Source organism: Filicampus tigris, chromosome 8 (assembly GCF_054856515.1).
Source record: "Filicampus tigris isolate MCC_2025a chromosome 8, RoL_Ftig_1.0, whole genome shotgun sequence".
In the NCBI taxonomy this organism is placed as follows: domain Eukaryota; kingdom Metazoa; phylum Chordata; class Actinopteri; order Syngnathiformes; family Syngnathidae; genus Filicampus; species Filicampus tigris.
In genome coordinates, this window is record NC_141224.1 from 17,520,848 (window position 1) to 17,541,615 (window position 20,768).

The 20,768-nt window shown below is 39.4% G+C and overlaps 1 protein-coding gene across 3 annotated transcripts; it reads right to left on the minus strand.

The window, feature by feature from the left end:
* Positions 1 to 5: 5 nt before the first annotated feature.
* Positions 6 to 13,471, minus strand: cyb5r4 (cytochrome b5 reductase 4). 3 transcript variants are annotated; one of them, XM_086039017.1, is made up of 16 exons: positions 13,306 to 13,471; positions 12,251 to 12,375; positions 11,993 to 12,146; positions 11,273 to 11,373; positions 10,991 to 11,075; positions 9,810 to 9,888; positions 9,658 to 9,715; positions 8,468 to 8,561; positions 8,172 to 8,204; positions 7,228 to 7,350; positions 6,326 to 6,466; positions 5,913 to 6,059; positions 4,812 to 4,962; positions 3,844 to 3,930; positions 2,044 to 2,205; positions 6 to 1,489 (listed from the first exon to the last, which is right to left on the minus strand). In XM_086039017.1, exons 1-16 carry the CDS (start codon positions 13,418 to 13,420, stop codon positions 1,435 to 1,437), a joined length of 1,710 nt encoding a protein of 569 aa, XP_085895143.1. In that variant the 5' UTR covers positions 13,421 to 13,471; the 3' UTR covers positions 6 to 1,434. The 3 variants fall into 3 exon arrangements, with proteins under 3 accessions (XP_085895143.1, XP_085895145.1, XP_085895144.1); XM_086039019.1 differs by lacking the exon at positions 13,306 to 13,471 and adding an exon at positions 12,834 to 13,270; XM_086039018.1 differs by lacking the exon at positions 13,306 to 13,471 and adding an exon at positions 12,476 to 12,792.
* Between the last annotated feature and the right edge of the window lie 7,297 nt (positions 13,472 to 20,768).

A 20,768-nucleotide genomic window follows, 5' to 3' on the forward strand; every position in this document is an offset into this window, starting at 1 on the left:
ACTGGTTTGAGGTCATTCATGTTTTATTGGGCACCAACTGACACAGCTGGTACTATCGGGCTGAATTTTTTTTACCATACAAAAATAAATGAGATGGGTGGATAGGACAGCCTGTTTTAGCATAGCATTTTTTCCACAGCAGTTTCATGTCCATCTGCCTCAGAATCAATACAACTAGCGCATACAGACCCTCCATGGGCTGAAACAGATTCCGTGCTTGCCTAGTTAACATAATTGCAATCATTCGTATCTTCTGTCTTCAATACCATTTACAACTTTTTCATAAACTTGACACAAAATTCAATTCGCATCTTTAGATAAAGTATACAGTGGCTTGCACAAGAATTCATACCCCCTTGAACACTTTCACATTTTGTCACATTACAATGCTAAACAATTTTTATTGGGATTCTGATGGCAGATAAAAAATTGTGCATAATTGTTGAGTGGTAGGAAATGATTTTCAACAGTGGTGAATGATCCAGGCCAGCAATGACTTCTTTGCTTGCCTATCAAAAGGACGGACCTATATTTACAACGTACAGTCTAATATCTTTGATAATGATTTTCATTTATTGCCAACAGTACTCATTTCATAGCGTTTCTATTGGCGCTACCGTTTCCAGTAATGTACTGTGTGTGGATGTGAGATTTTATGTCCAATCGGGTAGCGCCTATGAGCTGCCATGTTAATATAATCTGTCCAAAGCCTTCAGAATCGATAGCGTTGGGAGATATACCTTGAACAATATTAGCAACTGTGATTAATTTGATTTTTTTTCCTCACAGGGCCAGCAAGCAGGCCTTGAATGACCTAAGCTTTTTTTTTTTGCAGCACAATTGGACTTCAACAAACCCAACTATGCTCCAAGTTGGAGGAACGCCCCCAATGACCACATTCTGGTTGGTGTGTGCCTCTAATTTCAGGCTAAATTGTTGGGTTTGCCGCACCAAACTAGGCTGGTGCAGCCCTTACCAAGACGTACTGCATGAAATGATGAAGCCTACTCAGAGATCCTTAACAGAGCAGTCCCGTTTCAATCTATTCAATGCCCTGAGAATGGTTTTCAGAAGGAAACCACTGTTCGGCTGTTAGATGTGTCACTAAAGCAAAAAATAAAATGCATCTAATTCACTTGAGGTGTATTCAGCGAAAGTAACCTATTGTCTACTGCTGATATATATCTTAGAAAACAATACTCTGAGGGTGTTGGGAGGGGAAAAAAAAATCTGTCAAAATGGTCTAAAACAGCTAGCAACATGGGGTTGGCTGCTCTGAAAGCAGCTGGCAGTGAAAGAGTTCACATCCTCACAACTTTGGTGCATAGAATGCCCTCTTCTCACACACACTGTAAATGTCTGGTATAAATGAAAGTTAAGTCTGATTGCCGCTTGAAGGCACGCTCAGTCTTTGCAGGTTTTCAGCAGAGCACATCAGCCCTGGAAGGCGTGGATCTCCTCTTCACTGAAGCCTTGCTGCTTCAACAACCTGACAGATGAAAGTAAAATCAGGTTAATCTCCTACACACTATGCCGCTCTGCCCATTAATTATTTAATTTTTCCACAAACTATCAAGGATATTATATATGCTTAATTTTTCATCATTGAACTACAACTAGCCAACAAGAAAGGTGTAGCTAGCAATCTGACTTGTCATGAGTTGTGTCTTGGGTCAAACCTTTCTAAATAACTGTTCTTTTACCAAAAATCCCCACAATTTTATGGGAATTAAGAAAAGCACAAATTTGGTCTCGCTGGCTCAGTCGTGTAGTGTTGTAAGTAAGACATTTTGTTGAAAAAAAAACTGTTCAGTTTCACAGGCCTTATTTAGGGATGCTAATGATTGTTTTATTTGTCGATTAATCGATGATTCAGATAAAAAAAATTTTTTTTAAAAAGAGCCTGTTGGTGAGCCTTCCCAGGAGAGATTGGCCAACCAAAAAAACTCTCAAGAATGCAACGGCGCCTCATCCAGATAATCACAAAATAACCCAGAACGTCATTCAAATATCTTTTTTTTTTTTTTTCAAGCGTTTACATACCTGACTGTCTGCTCAGTAAAGAGTGTGGGGCCACATACACAAACAAAGCACTTTGATCCCTCCGTCCTACTGAGAAAATCCTTCATTATTGCTTCGTCCACACGGCCCTTCCTGCCAGTCCAGCTTTCACTTGGCTCCGAGAGGATGTGCTCCACCTGGAACCTGACCGAGTCACATCAACACAAATATTCTGAGGATGTCATACGATTCCTTTTCTCATCAGTACGTAATCATAGTACAAGTTGCTACTCGAGTTGGCTCTATAAAATAAAATTCCATATTTTATCCCCCCAAAATCTGATTGCCAATTTAAATATGTTTCCCCCTTAAAGCGGAAATCAATCCAAACATATTTTTTTCAAGAATATGTTCAATGCAAGCCCACTAGTTGAAACAAGGCATTGTGATAAATATTGCGTTTGTGGAATAAGAGTTAATCCACTCATTTTTAGCCATCTCTGCGGGCGGCCATTTTGTCACTTCTGTTGACTGAAAATCACAACTACCCAGGGCTCAGGTAACGACCAATCACGGCTCAGCTTTAGAAAGCAGGCGAGCTGGAATTGGTCGTTCCTTAAACCCTGGGTAGTTGTGATTAGGGATGTTCCGATCAGGTTTTATGAGACCGATACCGGTACCGAACATGCATGAGTAAGGTTGGCCGATAACGATACCGTTCACATGGGATATCTGTATATTTTTCCATTTATTTATGGTCACTGTTAATCTTTTTATGGATTATAAATGATATAGTGGGTCTGTTGCCCACAAGTGACCTACAATGCGTCTCCCTGTGGCATTAATGCCACTTATACTGCGCTGTGTCCGCCTTGACTTTATTCAATGCAGTGAGCCTCGTAAACTCACCATAGTCTCCCAATTGCTTGTTCTTCAAATGTCGGATTAAGTTGGTTGTGTTGAAAATTTTGGCCATGCTCCCCGCGCGAGGTACCTTTTCATGGCATATACAGTATTACAAGACGCAAACTCCACGCACACAGCAGACAATGCTATGTTCACACCAACTGCGGTGGTCGGAATATTCAATCAAAGCCTTTTATTACCGATCCAAACATCCGATCACCCGCAGCTCATGCTCCCTCCCCTCTGCTCACAGCGCAGGCGCGGCTGCGTTAGGGAGCCTTTCTGGTGGAGCGTTTTAATTGGAGTCAATGTAGCTCGCTCGCGCGGGTGATGCTTTTGGACGGAGGGATGTCGTCGTGTATTAAACAAATCATCTTTTTTGCCATTTCGTCTCGCGGCAGCCAAGCATCAGCTGCGGGTGATCGGATGTTTTGATCGGCAATAAAAGGCTTTGATCGAATACTCCGACACGTAATTTTTCACTAAAATCGGCCGATCATGATCGCTGCCCGATCAATCGGAGCATCCCTAGTTGTGATGTCATTTTCAGTCGACAGAAATGACTTCTCAACTCATATTGCACAAACGCACTATTAATCAGAATGCCGTTTTACAACTAGTGGGCCTGCTGGGAACATATTCTTGAAAAAAATGGTTTTTTTAAAGCAAATAATGACATTATTCAAAACTTGGAATAAGTGGCCTTTTAAACAGCCCAAGTCACTTTAACCTTCCTCTTGTGATCGCTTTCTGTTACTGTCCCATGTCTTAAATGACCCATAAAATAAACTCCCAAAAAATTGTTTATCATCCAATGTGTCTTACCGCTTAGGAGTCAACAGCACCATAACACTTTATGCACACCACTGAAGTGTACAAAAAGTTTTATACCTTTTGACAGTGTCAAGAAGTCTTGTAACACACTTAATACAGTACCTTTCATCATTAGCAGTTAGTTCATCCAGTTCCCGTCGCCACAGGATGTCCTCTTCTCGTCGGTTAAAAAAGAGCAACTGGGTTTTCCTGGTGATGTACACAAACAGATGTGGTCAGAACATATCTCCTTCATGAACATGAATGTAATTCTGTTTGGCAGAGCTGGGCAGTCCGTCCCTGTGCCGGAGCGGTCGGACCCTCCGGCCCGGCCGGATGCCCATTTTTGGGGTGGAGGGGTGGGGGGTGAATTTTTTTTTTTTTTAAATGGCTGGACTAAGCATGGCCGGAAGTGGATTTTAGTCCGGCCCACTAATCGGCCCTCATTCGTGTGACGTGCTCGCGAGGCGGCCAAATTTCATCTCAGCCTACTTGGTGAAAGGCTTCTGTTCAGGCTTCTTTCAAAACAACTTGTGTCCGTGGGTATATTCAAGCTGCTCGCAGCACTCAAGTATGGCACATCACGCACTTTCCTACTTCCGGAAATACGCCGTAGCAAAACTGCTGTGTAGTGGTTTGCTGGCATGCTTTTTTTTTTTGAAGGCCGGGAAGTGTGAAGGAGGGGAAGTGTGGAAAATAAGTAACTTGTTGAATGCTTGCAGACTTATCGTCTGTTGGACATAGATAATTATACAATACGACAAAACCAACCCCAGGGCTCGCAATGGAAGTTAGTACACGCAGCTGGTTAAGTACGTGACTAAGTGGCACGTTTGAAGCGTGTCCACAGCGGGTTTGAATAGTAAGTTAGCCAGCTATTTGTCTTTAAATAAACCTCTTCCATTAGCATCTCTCCCGCGGGGGCATCATGCACGTTTTTTGTTGTTTTTTTGGGGGGGGCAGAACAAGGCGGGGGCCGACAATTTTTATGAATATGGCCGGGGGGTCGCAGCCGGACGGGCAAAAAAAGGGTCAAGTGCGACTCTGCTGTTTGGTCTAATTAATTTTTTTTTTCTATTTTTTAAACAGACCTGACGGCGGTAATCTCCAGTAGGGCCACTCGAATGAGACGAGCCATTGGGGTGAAGCCTGTTCCTGCTGCTAAAAGGTAGAGAACCGCGGTATCACGGAGGGGGCGGAGACTGAAGGTACCCTCTGGACCACTAACAGAAACATGGTCACCTAAAGAGATACAGCAAACAAAGCTACAATGAACATCACTAAAACTGTTAGTAGGATAAAAACTGACTTCACTGAGCATTATGAAATGAATGCCGTTTAACAAAATAAAGTCATTAAGAGAAGGGTCATAGTCCACATAAAGCGCCCTCCGTAAGTATTGACACCCGTGGGATAAATTGTTTTCTTTAGCATCTAAAAAATACATATTTTTTCTAAATAATATCGGACCAAAACAAAAAACAGAGGAAAACACAAACTTGAATTCAATATATTCATTCAGTGGGAATAAATACCATCCGTCTTCGGGCAGTAGTTGGGGGACACCCTGAATTGGTTGCCAGCCAATCGCAGGGCACACAGAGACAAACAAACATCCGCACTCACAATCACACCTAGGGTCAATTTAGAGTGTCCAATTAACCTACCAAGCACGTTTTTGGAATGTGGGAGGAAACCGGGGTACCCGGAGAAAACCCACGCAGAACATGCAAACTCCACACAGGGAGGCCGTGGCCGGGATCGAACCCACGACCTCTGAGGAATAAATACCACATGAGGAAATAATTCTATTACATCAAATCATGTGCTCCACAATTATTAGCACTCCTGATTTTAAAACTTTGCACAAGCCCTTTAGTAAACAAAACAGCACCTAATCATCTCCTTTCGAGATGGGAGAATACAGAAAGAGCGATCTTGCTTTCATAAAAGTACACGTGCGTACATTTGATATTTAATTGTGATTGGTGAATAGCTGCGCTAATTGCTGGCTTGCTTTGCTGGAAAAGAGCAGCGTTAGTGTAATGACTGAGGACACTTTCATGGATATTTTTATTTTTATGACAGATTTGTTTGTTGCCTTACAACAAATGTCAAAATATGCAAAACATTGAGGTTTTAGGTGTAAATTCATCACTCACGCCTCCACAAGTGAAATGGAAAAGACTTACCGATGCATAGGCTATTGAGATGTTGAGTCAGTACTCCATCGGGATAAACCTTAATCATGAGGTAGAGGTCTGTTTTTTCTGCGGAGGTATTGGGGATGATTGAAAGGCCCTGTTCGACTGGGGTGTATGGTCGCACCGCCTCTGTGTCTGTATGAAGCACAAACACAAGTTCAATCTTCAAATAGGAAAGAAAGCTTGATTGGGGTATTTTTCTGTTCTTTTCTCTGAAAGAGAAGATGGTGTCCTTAGGTGGTTTTAGTCAAGACTATCTCTTACACATGAAAGGATCCTTATTTAGATTCTTCATGGCTATTAAAACTTAATTTATTCTGTTTGATGTTAACTAATGCGCATCAAAAACAAGAAATACATTTTTTATTTTTTTTTTACAGAGAACACATTTTTTGGGGTACCTTGAATGAGGGATTTGAGGTAGACGTGTTTCCCAACAGGCACATGCATGACAGTCCCACGTGGAAGTTGCAACTGAAACACATGCGTGTTATGGTTCACCTCAGTCTTGGACACCAACACACAATCCCGAAAGAAAAGAGCTGCAAAAAAAAAAAAAAAGAAAAAAAAAAGGTGTTTTATATCCAGCATTAGCTGATGTGATTTGAACAAATGAGGACCATGTCTGCTGCACTTAATTGACTCACTTGACTGTTTTATTGATAGTACAAATGACCAAGTATACGGGAGTAACTGTCTACTCACACATGTAAACGGGTTATTCCTGAATTTTGACCTTAACCTGAATATTGACTGCATGTAAACAATAAACATAGTCAATGAGATCCCTCTATATTGTAGCGGTGGAAGCTCTAAGTGGACAACAGCTTGTGCTGTTGATGTGACAACAAACACGTTAGGAAACGCCTACAAGAGCAATTGAACTTTATTTTGTGAGACAACTCAAATGCACTTTAAATGGTGACCGTTGTGTGCCACAGATTTCATTTTTTTACCAACTCACTTATAAAGATTATACTGATACTGTTGGTCACAATGTTGAAAAAGTTCTGAAGTGATGACTAGCATGGTCTAATTTTTTTATATTACAAAAAAATTTTAACATGGGTGTGTAGACTTTTTATATCCACTGTATTCAATTATTCTAAAATGTCAACAGATGTGAATGTGAGTGTCAATGATTATCCGCATGTGCTCTGTGATTGAATACTGTAATGACCAGTCAAGTGTGTACCCCGCCTCTTGCCTAAAGTCAGCTGCGAAAGGCTCCAGCGGACCCGCAAACTAAAGAGGATAACGGGAATTGGAAATATATGCATGTTTCTACAAACTTTTAGCTCACCTCTGTCTTTTTTGCTTAAAAATGTATTGTGGAATTCCAAAGGCTGACCAAAACTTGACCATTTTCCTTCTGCCTGCTTGTGGATGGTCACCTGGATCTTTCCCACGGAGAAGGCAGTGTGAACTGTTGACAAAATGGCAGTACAGTGGAAGATTAAAAACAAGACAAATTACTGAACCCCGGCTATGGTGGTGAATTTTTTTTTTTTTTTAATCATTTTTATCAGTTTTTACAGTATTGTTATTTAGTGTTATGCCCACAGACGTGGAAATGTTAAGTTGAGCCTTTATCTATCTATCTATCTATGAAAGTCGGGCAATTGAGAACAGATTTTCATTTGCAATGCTGACCTGGCTGGAGTCAGGAAAGTAAAACAAAACAATTTTATCATTCTGAATAAAATATTGACTTTTTTACGTCAACTTTATTCAACTTGTGAGTGGAGCCTACAATATTTACTATATCTTACGTGAATTACTTTTACATACATAGTGGACGTGTTGGAAAGCTGCTCATATTGAGTAACATTTATTAACATGGCTAATTTCCTTCCATAGCACACATGCTTAGGTTTTTTGCACATAACACATTAAAACCGGTAATAAAAAGAGTCATATTATGTTAAAGCAACTTAAATTCACCAATAATCTATATTTAAAAACTGTATACACCTGTATGTGCATTTTAATACTTCAAAAACGAAATATTCCTTGTATAAAACTCAAATAATAACCATCAACAAGTATATGCATACTACATCTTAGGCATTAACAAACATAAAGTGTCACATGCTGAAATTGTGTGTAGCCAGGCCCCCCACCCGGAATTTGGTTGATTAAGCTGTTTCTATTACTTGTAAGGTTCTTACATTTGTTGTTTGGCGTGACAAGCTTTTAAATGGGCTTTAGAAGCTCAGATTGTTTCAGCAACTTAAGGTATCTTACCAGCAATGTCTCCATCAACATTTTCTGAAAGACCTAAAACAACAGAATATACAAGATTTCAGAACATATACTTGGGACAATGAGCATATTTGTACACTAAAAGAGTGTAATATGTTAAGATTTCGGTGGGCTAATCATTTTACTTGACCGAGAACCACATGTTCTAACCATACACATTTCTAACACTGACAACTCCCTTTACAACACACTGAAAGAAATGACAAAATGTGTTTTTGCATGAGGAAAAAAAAAAAAACCAACAGTATACACATTTTCCAACAGCCATATCTACTCACGTAAATGTACCATGTAGGACATTTTCCCAAGCAGCACTTCTACTCGTAGTACGCCAGTGTCAAGATCAACCACAGTACAACCAGAGTTGGGTATCTAAGGGTAGTATCACAAGAACGCATTACAAAAAAAATAAAAATAAGCATCCTTTTGCATCTATTTGAAGTCTGACTCCTGAGGTCAGAGCTTCGTGGCACGTGACATTTCTGTGCATGAAATTTGTTGGCAGAAACGCCATTTTAATAGGACAATCACCTATTGGCAAGTTTACATGCTTTTGCTACATTGCGGTTGATTTCCTGCTTCCGTTATTTGGTCGTCATCGTTTCATCAATAAATATAGCGGTACATTTATTCCTGACATTTAGTACTTCAAAATACCGGTACTCAACAACAACAACAGTGCCAAAAGTCTACAAATGATAATATTGAGGTCAAAATAACAAGCAAATGTCGAATAGTCAAAAAGCTTTAGGGCCTTATCTTAACAGCTGTACTTGTAGTAGCACAAGAACAACTGAACCATTGTCTTGGTGCCATTTGTGCTTTGGTTCTGCCCCCCCAACCCAAAATGACTTCTACAGAAAGGATTTTTGACAATGTGTTTCTGCCACATCTCTCTCACCACAAAAGTCACATAGATGAGAACGTATCTAAGACGGGATAATGTTGACGGAGACCCCGATTATAGGGCAGCATCCTTTGATGAGAAGGAGAACCTCAGTTTTGTTAAGAAATTTGAAGGTCATGTAAGCAATCATTATGTAATCATTGAAGACCGCGTTTCAGTTATATTTCAGGAAATACAATTCATGTGCAATATTATGTCCCTAGCATGTGTCTGGCCCATATTATGATTGGGAAAAGCTCAATGGAGAGGTTATTGTGTCCATGTACGTAGATACCGATTGACTTTCGGCATGGTATGAGTTCAGACGGCATCCGACTCACAACTGGACTCACCACTGTGGACAACTATTCCAAAGTTACTCGACTCCAACATGAACGGTTACCATAAGTTAGGTTATCATAATCCATGCATGAAAGGGTGTAAAGAACAACTTTTACGTGTTTCAATATTAAGTTACAGAAAATGAGTTCATTTCTTCTCAAAAAGGCACATTTCTGCTTTTGATCATTCATTGATCGTTTTGATTTTTGTTGACCTACGACAGAGCAGATGAGTAATTACCTTCCTTTGAGTATAAATAACCAGATGAACCGTTGTTGCAGTTTGGAACCAGTCATACCTGCGCAAACAACACACAGTTGAGACAGAAGAGAAGGAAAAAAAAATCAGTGGACAGGTTTATTGATTTTATTTCTATTGTAAATGTCTTCTACCGAGGTCGAGAGTCTTTGACAGCCAGAGGAGACACTTGGTTGGAGGGGGTGAAGACTGGTTGAGGTGGTGGGATCATTGCTGAGGAGAAAATGGGGGGTCAAACATTACAAAAATAAGTAACACAAACACAATTTTTTTGGGTCTTTTGCCTATGACATTACTTTTTCTGCTTTTGATTTCTGATGGGTAATGATCACCAGTATTGTATCCATTTTCACTCAGCTTTGTCAGATGTGATTTATTTAATTAGTTTGTACCCATATTGACTAAAAAACAACATTTCATTGGTTTTGTCATGCAATCTAATACTCAAATAGATGAAACCAAAATTACTGTGAGGTTGCTTCACCTCATGGGGAAGTTGCATACTATAGTTTCATCAACCTTTCAATCCCTTGACAACAAAAGTGTCTTAAGTGTAGTTACAGCACGTCAAAGACAGGGAACTCTTTAACTTCTACACTATGTATCCATCCGTAGGTGTTTAATCAGGTTAGTATGCACAACATAATCTGCACTGAGGCGACTGGTCATTTATTTGAATGCCACACTCTCATGTCGTGTGCACACTTCTTGTTCGTTTATTTACCTGTTTCTTCTTCATGTCTGCTGCGCTCAAAACACGCTTTTGTTAATTGTGACACAAATCACAAAAAGTGGGGGTACAAAGAACTTTTTGAAAAGAATATAGTTGACTTGTCTTCCCTTTTAAATTAATATATGAAGTACACCTGTGCTCATAAACCCACAAAACTTGCCAAAATGTGTAAGATGTGTACAATTATTTAATTCAAAGAAATGCGCAGATTCCGAATCTGCCCTCATTTTTTCTCTAGCACATCAGATTTCTTAATATTTATAATAGTATAATAACAATAATGTATAATACAGTAATATATTTAATAAAATGTATGAATTAAGGGTTCGTTTCAGCAATAAGTTGATTTTTTTCCTTAAAGACCCGAACTATAAATTACAACGGCTTTTATAGGTCAAACTTAAAAAAAAAAAAAAAAAAAAAGGATGTCTCAAAAACCCGAACCTCTTATCAATTTCCATACCAAGATACCATGCAGTTCTACAACACTGAATTACTTACCTCAGTGAAAAACGGGAGCATTATCATCACTGTAAAGGTGGTATTCTTACAAATCCCTCTAGTCTACAGTATTGAAAATACCTTTAATTGCCGTGTTGGGCTTTGTAGCCATCCTGCCCACCAGACACTCTTTCAACATGGACTCATAGTTTACCCACCGATGGACCTGTGGACATACCACTCTTTGTTGAGTCTAATCAGCAACAGCTTAAAATTCTATGTCAAAGTCGAGCCCCAAGTACCAACTACAGTACTGTATTTAACACACTTTTAGGTAATGGTAATACATGCACAAAGATGTATACCGTACATGCATTGCCATTTTAAATAGAAACATTAACACTCATCTTAAAACGCCCACACCTGGTCAAAGAGGTCAGTGCCATCTATGCCTGCTGCCTTCATCAGCTCATCTTCTCCACCAGGGTGGTAATCCATGTAGGGGGTGACATTATACACCATGCCTACAAACATAAGATGTTAATTCAGGTATCAGTGTCAATGATATCAGTCAAGGCGCAGATGTTAAGGGTCAATGTTAAACAATTTTACAAAGCAGTACAAGTAGTTTGTGCATGTTTTATTTTCAGATTTTTTTTCATGCAAAGATTTTGTACTTTGATTGTGTGTGCCACTGTGGCTCTTATACCTGTATATGCATGAAGAAAGAACTGAAGTGAACAGAAAATAACTGAAGGAGGAAAGGCCACACGTGCATTTATCCCATTCCCCATGACAATCTTCTCAGATGTGAAGACAGCCAGTCCACTAATCCTGAACCGTTGTGGGGAATAACTTTACTATATGTAATGTTCAAGTGCTTCAACCTGTTTTACCCGATGTGAAAGTTTGTTGCGCATAACCCCTATTATCCAATAACAAAATTGTGACTAGTGAAATGTCGAGTGAACAGTAACTATGGGAAACCACTAGTGACAGTGGCTGGTGAACCAATAGGTTCATGTGAAGCCATTCCTGTCATTCCAATTCAAAGTAATTTAAAACGTTAGGTCCTTTCAGTCCCAATCTTTACCACAAACGTACTCAAATTGACATCTGCCACGACAGCCAGCGGATGCTTACCTCGTATACAAGTCCAGCAGTCATTCCTGGTGTTGTGTTTCTGTAATTCTTCATGGGTAACTTCAATCAGACGCCCCCTCAATCCGGTTAGATCTTTTCCACTTTTCGAGAACCGAATCCAGTCCATAAGACTGTGGCCTGGTTTCAAGGCAACCTACAATTTTAAGGACAGCCATACACGTAAGGATGATTTATCATCATCCATATTTCCTATAAATGTGTACCATCGAAAAGAGTTTCATTGTGTGTCTTTGTTACCTTGGTTCTCCCCGAATCGCCGGGCCGAGCGACCCGCTGCTGGGAACTGGGCGCAGGGAACGACTGGGTTGGAATGTTCAACATGTTGCGAATGCTTCGCAGGCACCGCGACTTTCGAAGAAAATCTACTTGGAGAAACGGTTATCTCACCCAGTATTAAAAAAAAAAAAAAAAACGAAAACGAAGACGCGTTCAACTTTGATGCGAGACAAAGTTGGGACTTACAAAATTGCCTCCCTTCTGACACATCTCTGTCAACACTGTTGAGCAATGCAACTGAGTTACAATGCTATGCTAAGATAGGTAATAAACTCTGATACTCAACATATGAAGCGTGTTAATTAATAACATCATTTGACATCCACCTATGCAACGCGCGACATGCGAAACCCGCTGATTGACCACAATGACAAAGTCAATGGGCATTGGGAAATTTATTCTACTCGAACTACATTCTTCGAGGCGTGTTACAACATCCCCAACAAAAATACGTAATCAATCTGCGACGGAAGTTTGGCATCGTGTGTGTGGTTTCCGCTACGGTCCATGAGTTTCTGACCATATCTCATTTCTTTATGTGTACCTCCTCGGTCTTTGATACCGAGTCCGCCCTTGATCCCACCCGGAAACGAAAAGGAGGAGCGAGAACGGGACAAATGTTTGGAGACATCTCCATCTTGTCATCTCGCGGTACGGCAATTAAAGATGACGTCACTTCATTGCCAGAGACGCGAGGGTACTGTATCGTGTTTTCATTTTAATGTTTGCAATGTGTCTTAGTTTTTATTTTGGACCCCTAACATGTTTATTTATTTAATTTTATTATTATTCTTTTCAAACATTCATGTGATGTCCAAAATGTTAATTAAAAAATGTTTAATAAAAAAAAAAACGTAGGTTAGCGTACAGCGTAGGTTGAAACAAATATAGATCGATAGAGAGATAGATAGATAGATGGATGGATAGATAAATAGATATACGTAGTGTATGTATGTATTTTCCATACAATCGCGTAATTATCTGCATTGTGAAAGGTCAGTAAAAGTAAACCTTACCGTTAAAGAAACTGGTCAGACATGTGCTGAAAAATGAAGTTTGGCCAACCGACTCGCTGTCACTGTCAGTATCGTCATCATCATCCTCTGAATTTTTGCGTTTGTCATCAGACATTGTACGCGCGCATGGCGGCCTGACAGTCTTACTGATTATTTATGCATCAACCTTTGACGCCAATGAAACAACCAATGTCTGTCACTGAAATGCTAATCTGTTAAATGGATTACTGTAACTTCAAAATAAAAGACTTCATACGTTCTTGTTTCATAGTAGCGTTGTATTGTTTGAGTGATTACACTGTTTGTTACGTTTGTTTGTTGATGTACTGTTTGAATCGCCCAGCAGAGGGTCTCAGCGCTACATTTTGGTTTTGTCATTTATTTTGTGATATACATGGATGCTCATTTCCATAATAGGAACATCCGTTCGCTGTTGTGTAAAGATGCCAATATGGAAACACAATGTTTGCAAGTCACAACCAACATCATACTTTTTTTAATATTAATTTTGTATTGATTATTTCAGTCTTGATAAAATCGAGACATAAGTGTAAGAAATAAAATTTCACAAGATCAAGTGTGACCCCAGGGTCTTGACCAATTTTTCGCAAAAGTGGACGTTACATTTAAAACAAATCTTTTCCAGTTTTTAGCATTGTATATCCTTTTGCCAGAGAGCAAATTGTGTGGTTTTAATGTACGACTCGCCTGTTTTCTGAACCTGAGCAATGATTGGTCGCTATCTGAGTCCTGAGCAACTGTGATGTGATCATCAGTCAATAGCAAGTGACAAAATGGCTCACCCCCTGATATGTACAAAAACAGGTGGATTTTTCAACTGCTTAATTCACATTCCGCACACGATATCAATATGCCGTGTTTTGGCAAGTAGGACTGCATAGAACTTATTCTTGTTAAGAAAATTTTGGGATTGACTTCCCCTTTAAAGCCTTAGAGATGATTGTAGCCATGTACGTACCCCATCATTTTCAACATGTCCCCTCACCAATCAATGCTTCAAGCAAAGTACGTTGTTATTCTGAATGATGTCTAATAAGGCTGGGCAATTATAGAAAAAAAATAATAAACACAATTACTTTGTGAATATTTGTTAAGGATTATCACTCCTTGATTTTTAGTGGGTCAACATGATTTCCCATCAAATACAAGCATTAGCACTGGCAATCTTTCTAAAATGAAGTCATACATTAGAGTGTGTCATTCTTTGTGTTGTGTGTTTACTTTTACAGTCAACTATAACTGGGTTATATAATCCAGCAGTGTTTTGAACTACCTTTTTTACCTTGTTAGCAAACCATCTCCATCGCTGCCAAGAGCAACAAATAATTATTGGCGGTTATTTCAATTGTACGGTTAACCACAGGAAGGTGAGGCGACTCACCCACAATCATCACTCAATCAAGTCATTGTATTCATCCGGACACAACTGACTCATGGAGGGCAAAACATCCACAAGCAAAACAGTATTCCTGGGTGAGAGACAGAAGTTCTTCAAAAGTCTCAACACCAGACACCATATATAAGGCCGACTTTTTCTGAAATTTTTCTGTCCCCGGCTCGAGCCACTGACCACTGAGTGAATGTAAAATTATTCACCTCCCCAAGACAAAGAACAAGTCCTACTGGCAGTTTATCAACAAATTATTGCGTGATAACACCTTTTGTCAGTACTTTTTGGGGGGAATAATGGAGAAATAAGTGCTTAGCTCATTGAAAGTGTGGTGGGAGATGGGAAACGCCCAGAATTGTGTGTTCTGTCAGCAGTATACATCTCACTCCACTGGCCAAATAAAAACAGCTGTTCAACATCTGTAGCTGAGCATAAAGAACTATTGAAGAAAGCCAATGCAAACCCTATCACCAGTCAGCTTTTAGGGAAAAAGTAGCTCAAACTAACCTCCCGCTTGCAGGAAAGGGTGAAGAAAGCGCTGATCACGCTTTCTTCACTTTAAAGGCATGGATGCTCCAACTATCTTATTCGTCAACCTGGAGAAGATAGTAACCCAAGGTAAACAGATGAGCTGCCTCAAACTACCAGCAGGTGGAGTGATGAATACCACAAGCAAGATAAGGAGTCATGCAGTAACTTTTTCAGAGAATAGGAGTGCAGCTTTGTGTGTCGAAGAGAAGGTTTCCTCAGCAGACCAGACCAGACGTTGATTCTGGGTGAGTTGACTGCAGCAGTCCAGCAGATGGCATGTGATGCACATCAGGGATTGACGGCCTGTCTTCAGATTTCTAAAAGCGTTTCTGGCACATCCTCAGAGCTGACCTGCATGGCATTTTTCTGCAGTGTTTCGGGACAGCATCTCCTCTGGATTGAAGCTGGAGAAAAAAGGGAATTACAGAGTACGAGGGAGCAAACATTTTTGTTATTCCTCCCTCCTGTTTCTCCTAAAAACAGTAAAAAAGGCTTTTGATTTTCTTTCTAAAATGCATTTGAAAGCTAAACACTGCAACTGCACTTTTCCTCAATTTCTCTGCTTATTTTATAACTCTGACAGCAACAAATGATATGTTTGGCGCTCATCCTCTCCTCTGCATTCACACAAACCTAAGCCATGTTTTCTAATTAAATGTATTTTCCAGTTTAACCTTGTGTGTCCTAATCTTAATCTTGTTATAATTGTTTGTTGCCTTCAGTTTCCACCCATCCCCCCACTGTCTGCTATATTTGATAAAGATGCCGTCCCGTGTGACCTCCACTCCGAAGCTTTTGCCATTTGATCTTGATTTGGTTGTGTTCATAGGCCTTAAAGCGGAAGTCAACCCCAAAATTTTCTTTTCAAAAATATGTTCTATGCAGGCCCACTAGTCGAAACATGGCACTATGATTGATATTGCGGAATTTATAATATTTGTGGAATATGAGTTTACAAGCAGTAAAAGCCACCCGTTTTTCTCCATCTCGGGGGGCGGCCATTTTGTCACTTCTGTCGACTGAAAATGACATCACAGTTGCTCAGGGATCAGATAACAACCAATCATGACTCAGCTTCAGAAAATAGGTGAGCCATTTAGCGTTTAAAGTTATTCACTTCAGTGATGACAAAGAACTTTAATGAATCCTATTTGACTTACTTAACTTTAAAAAAAAATGTTTGAGATTGCACTATATACTCACATTGGTGGTGAGGGACTGGACCTTAATGATAATATGTAAAGATTTGTCTGTCAGCATTTGCTGGTCAAATGTGTTCTATTTAAATGTACAATGTGTGTAATTCTTTTTGTTGTGTGTTTTACATTAACAGTACAGTACAAAGTACAGTAACAGTTTTGCAGTACGTTCCCAGTATGTGTTATTTCTTGGGCTTGAATTTGAAATGTTACAATGATAAATAGAGTATATTTGCTGGGAAATGGGCACTTGGACCACCTGCCACCACAATCGTTTGTGTCCATTTGCGAAACTTTCAAACAAGTAAACGAGGCTTGCAACAGCACAAAAATCACGATGCGCTAGTTTTTCCACTCAAGCGCACTTAAGCACAGAGCAACGAAGTGCCTCGTAATGACCGTGTGGAAATGGCATGAGGCGGAATGAATTATCTGCACCACAAAATCACATTCATCAAAACACTCCCCTCGACATGAGGGTGGCCCGTGAGGTGCCCAGAGAGCCTTGATCACCACATAGATCCGCCCCTGAGTCCGGGCCTGTGAAGCCCTTTGAGACTTTTGGGATTCTGGGTTATACAAACAAACATGATTTCATAATCCTCCCGAATTTTCTTGGGAATCAGACTCAATGCTATAATGTGGCAAACTCAACACAGAGTTTATTCTTGTCTTATCACATTATTCCCCCACGCCAAGCTCCATTGTCTAATGCTATAAACGTCAACATCAAGGAACGTGTCCGAACGATTACTAGTTATCTTGCCACTCATACCCACTTGTAGAGTACGATTAATAGCTGATTATGTTGAATCACTCTTTCAGAATAGACTATGTTCCACCACCCACCTGTGACCACACCTGACCTCTGACCTCATTCTCTATTGCTTTGGAAACCTCTTCTGTAGCGATGGAAGAAGGGTGGGGAGAAGCAAGACGGAGATTTATGGGTTTGGTATTCCAAGCCAATCTCATGGCTGCTTATGATCCATGAATAGAGAGTGAGTCCACGTCTGGATATCCCCTCCAGACCCCACCCCACATCCCTCGCGGTCTCTTCTCTTTCTTTGCTTGTGTACCCTTGTGCTTCTCTGTTGCGTCTCTCTGTTTACTTTCTCTTTGCGTGTTTTGTCTGTTGATGTGCCAGACAGATGGCACGCACACGAAAAGGTTTCTCTGAAGTTTGGAACACATCCCCGACCCCAATACATTAAACTAACAAAGGAAACAAGGGATAGTTTGATGAAGGTATTATTTGTGGGACTGGATCGCCTTGTGAATTATATTTACATGTCATGGTACATGGTAGCTTGTCATGTTCATATGCGAACATTATGAACGTCACAGTCTCAGCAAGAATACATGATCTCTTTTTCTATCAGAAATTTGAGCATTACTGTATATTATTTTCTATGTAGTTAACGCATTTGAGGGTTATCTAATGCTTTTTAATTTGGGATACAGTTCAGACTATTAAAGTAGCATGAGTGATTTCCAGTGTAATGGGATGTACTGTCATGATATTTTCCTGGTTCTGATTTAAAATTTAGCTTTTTGAAATCATGAATACAGAATACTGAAGTCGACCTCAATCCGTTCTCTGAAGAAAATCAATTAAAGTATGGTAAAGCAGCCATTGTTTTAATGAACATTTTTGTGTTTTCAACAGTCATGCCGGTGCAACTGAACAGTAAGTTAACCACTGTTAATAATTAAGAGAATGAAACAATAATATACTGTCATCCCCTCCAACATTGATGATGCTTGACAAATTCAATGTTCGCATGGGTTTTTTTTCTTCAACACTTTCATGTGAGTTATTACATTTTGCAGTCACTCTATTTCTCCCTTTGTTCTATGACTTTAAATGAATATGTATTCACATATAATAATACATGTAGACAAATTCAAAATACAAAACTATCTCAGGTATTACAGGCATGCTAGCTACTGTGTATGCTCCACTGTGCTGCACCATTGAAGGACTGAGTGCCTCTTTTGATGTTTTTGACCATCTTCTTCAAGTTAGATCCAGAACACGAAGACAGTGACCGTTTTTAGTCATTTTGCTTTTATACATCACTACAATCGATTTAAAATAAAATGGTCAAAACATAACTGTATACTCTCATCTTTAATTTATGAGGTTTCACAATAATGTTTTTAACATTTAGTAACATATATTTTATGCATGAGTACATCCATCTTCCAAGGCTAAAAAGTATTTGGTTAACCCACAATTGGTTGGTGACCAGGTGAAGATAATTCCCATGTTACCTGAGGTCAAATGGAACAGAAAAAAAGTCAGGAGTTGATCCAGGTATTTGGCTCCTGTTTAACTTTAGCTACAAAAGATGAATGTAAACAAGTGCATGCGTCAAATAATCAGAAAACACTCATTGGCGGTCTGCCCCTGCTTATTCAATAATTTTGCAGGTTTTATACATATATGTATATGTGTGTGTGCGTGTGCATGTATTCTTTTTTCCGATACAATTATAATGGCTGTCATATATTATACCTGAAAAAGGCTGCCATTCCTCAATTGTAATTGCCATACATTTGTGGAAACAAATATCTTGTCCATTTAATCACCTTATAGTTTTTCCAAATTTGAAATTATTGGGGTGGCGTATGATGGAGAAATCATAAAACAACAATAACTCGATTTTACTGTATATAGAAAGAGAGTGCAATCAATATTTACTCCAATTACGGTACTGTACACAGAACTAGCTGAAACAAGTAAACTATTTCTTTTGTACGGTGTAAGCACACAAAACAAACACAGACACATTTGTGAAGTTATATTTGAGATTAACAGTAACAGGGAAGTGTTGACAACAGCCTTCTTGGTAAATATTGAGTTTGGCTTGGCAGGGTTTTTTTCCCCGGCTTGCAATGGACTAATGTTCAATTATCCAGATGGGCAGGTTTTATCGGAGTAATTTGGTAAACAGCTTTCATATGGTCAGCTATGTTGCAACCCAATAATACATAAAAATGATTAACTTAAAGTCAAAAACAGCAAGGGATGTTAAAATGATTTTCTTCAAATGTGCTGACATACCTGCAATATATTTTCAGCCTTGACAAAAATGATTTGTTAATGCAATTACTGTTCAATGTAATAGTCAAGACTCATGAATAATCTGGTTGCTCAGTTACTGCAAATGGACAATTCTCAATTTCTTCACTATTACAACGGCAGGCCCACCTGAAACCATTGGATAATTTGTTAATCACTTGAGAAATAATTCCATGTTCAATTTGCAGTTTACTGCATTTGTAGGCACTCACAAGTGAAGTGTTGTTTGAATACAGTAATCACGTTACATGAGAAGTGCCTAAAATCATTTAGAAAAGTTAATAACAATCAAAGATGGAAAAAGTGATGGACTGGCTGACTGTCCTAAAATAACGATGACGAACTGTCATTTAGTGATGACTGAAGTACGGGTAAGATAACGATAGTGGGGTGACTACTGGCAATTACAGTTTAGGTTGAAATAATGAAGGACTGCTTAAGATGGATGGGTCGCCCAGCCGATGACGACCGACGAACCGGAAAAATTTATTGACACAACCACCTCTACTATTGGCAACAGGTGTAAAAACACCTGCAAAGCTAAACTTTGATTTGAGAGATAAGCGTTAATAATTTGAATATTCCAAGCAAAGCATGTCAGTACAACATTCTCCATTTTTATTCCTTCTTTCAAAGTGAGTTCAAGTAGCGCTTCAGACGAGCAGCAAGTTCTCTTGGGATGAGTGAGTCATTTCGCTTTATCAGGAAATTGCATGCGAGGAGGACTGCAGCTCGGCTTGACGTCTCCGTGGTGATGTTTTGTTTTTTTTTTCTCACGAAACATCCCAGCAGCTTTTAGAACTAGGCTGTGCGCTTTTAAGGCAAACTTGCCCTGAGTATATGGCAACATGATGTATTGCCCATCCTGCATAACATTGCATTTTTAAACTTAAGTAGCCCACACCTGGGAACTCTTCGGGGAGAGGTCATCACTAATTGTCAATGCATTTAAATGGCTCTGACTGGCTCTAAGTCAGCCCTTGGATCATTCAGAAGCTCCAACATTGCATTGATTAATTGATGGATACACTCTAAAAATAGTTGGGTTCAAAATAACACAATTTTGGATAAAAAATGGATCAATCTACTAATTGGGTTAATTTGACCTACCTTGCATTGTTTTGTATAAAACTATCCATTGTTTGGGTTTTTTTGTACAAAACCTGCCATTTTTGGGTTGTTTTTTTAGAAAGATGAGTCAAATTGACCTAAGTAGTGGATCGGTCCATTTCGG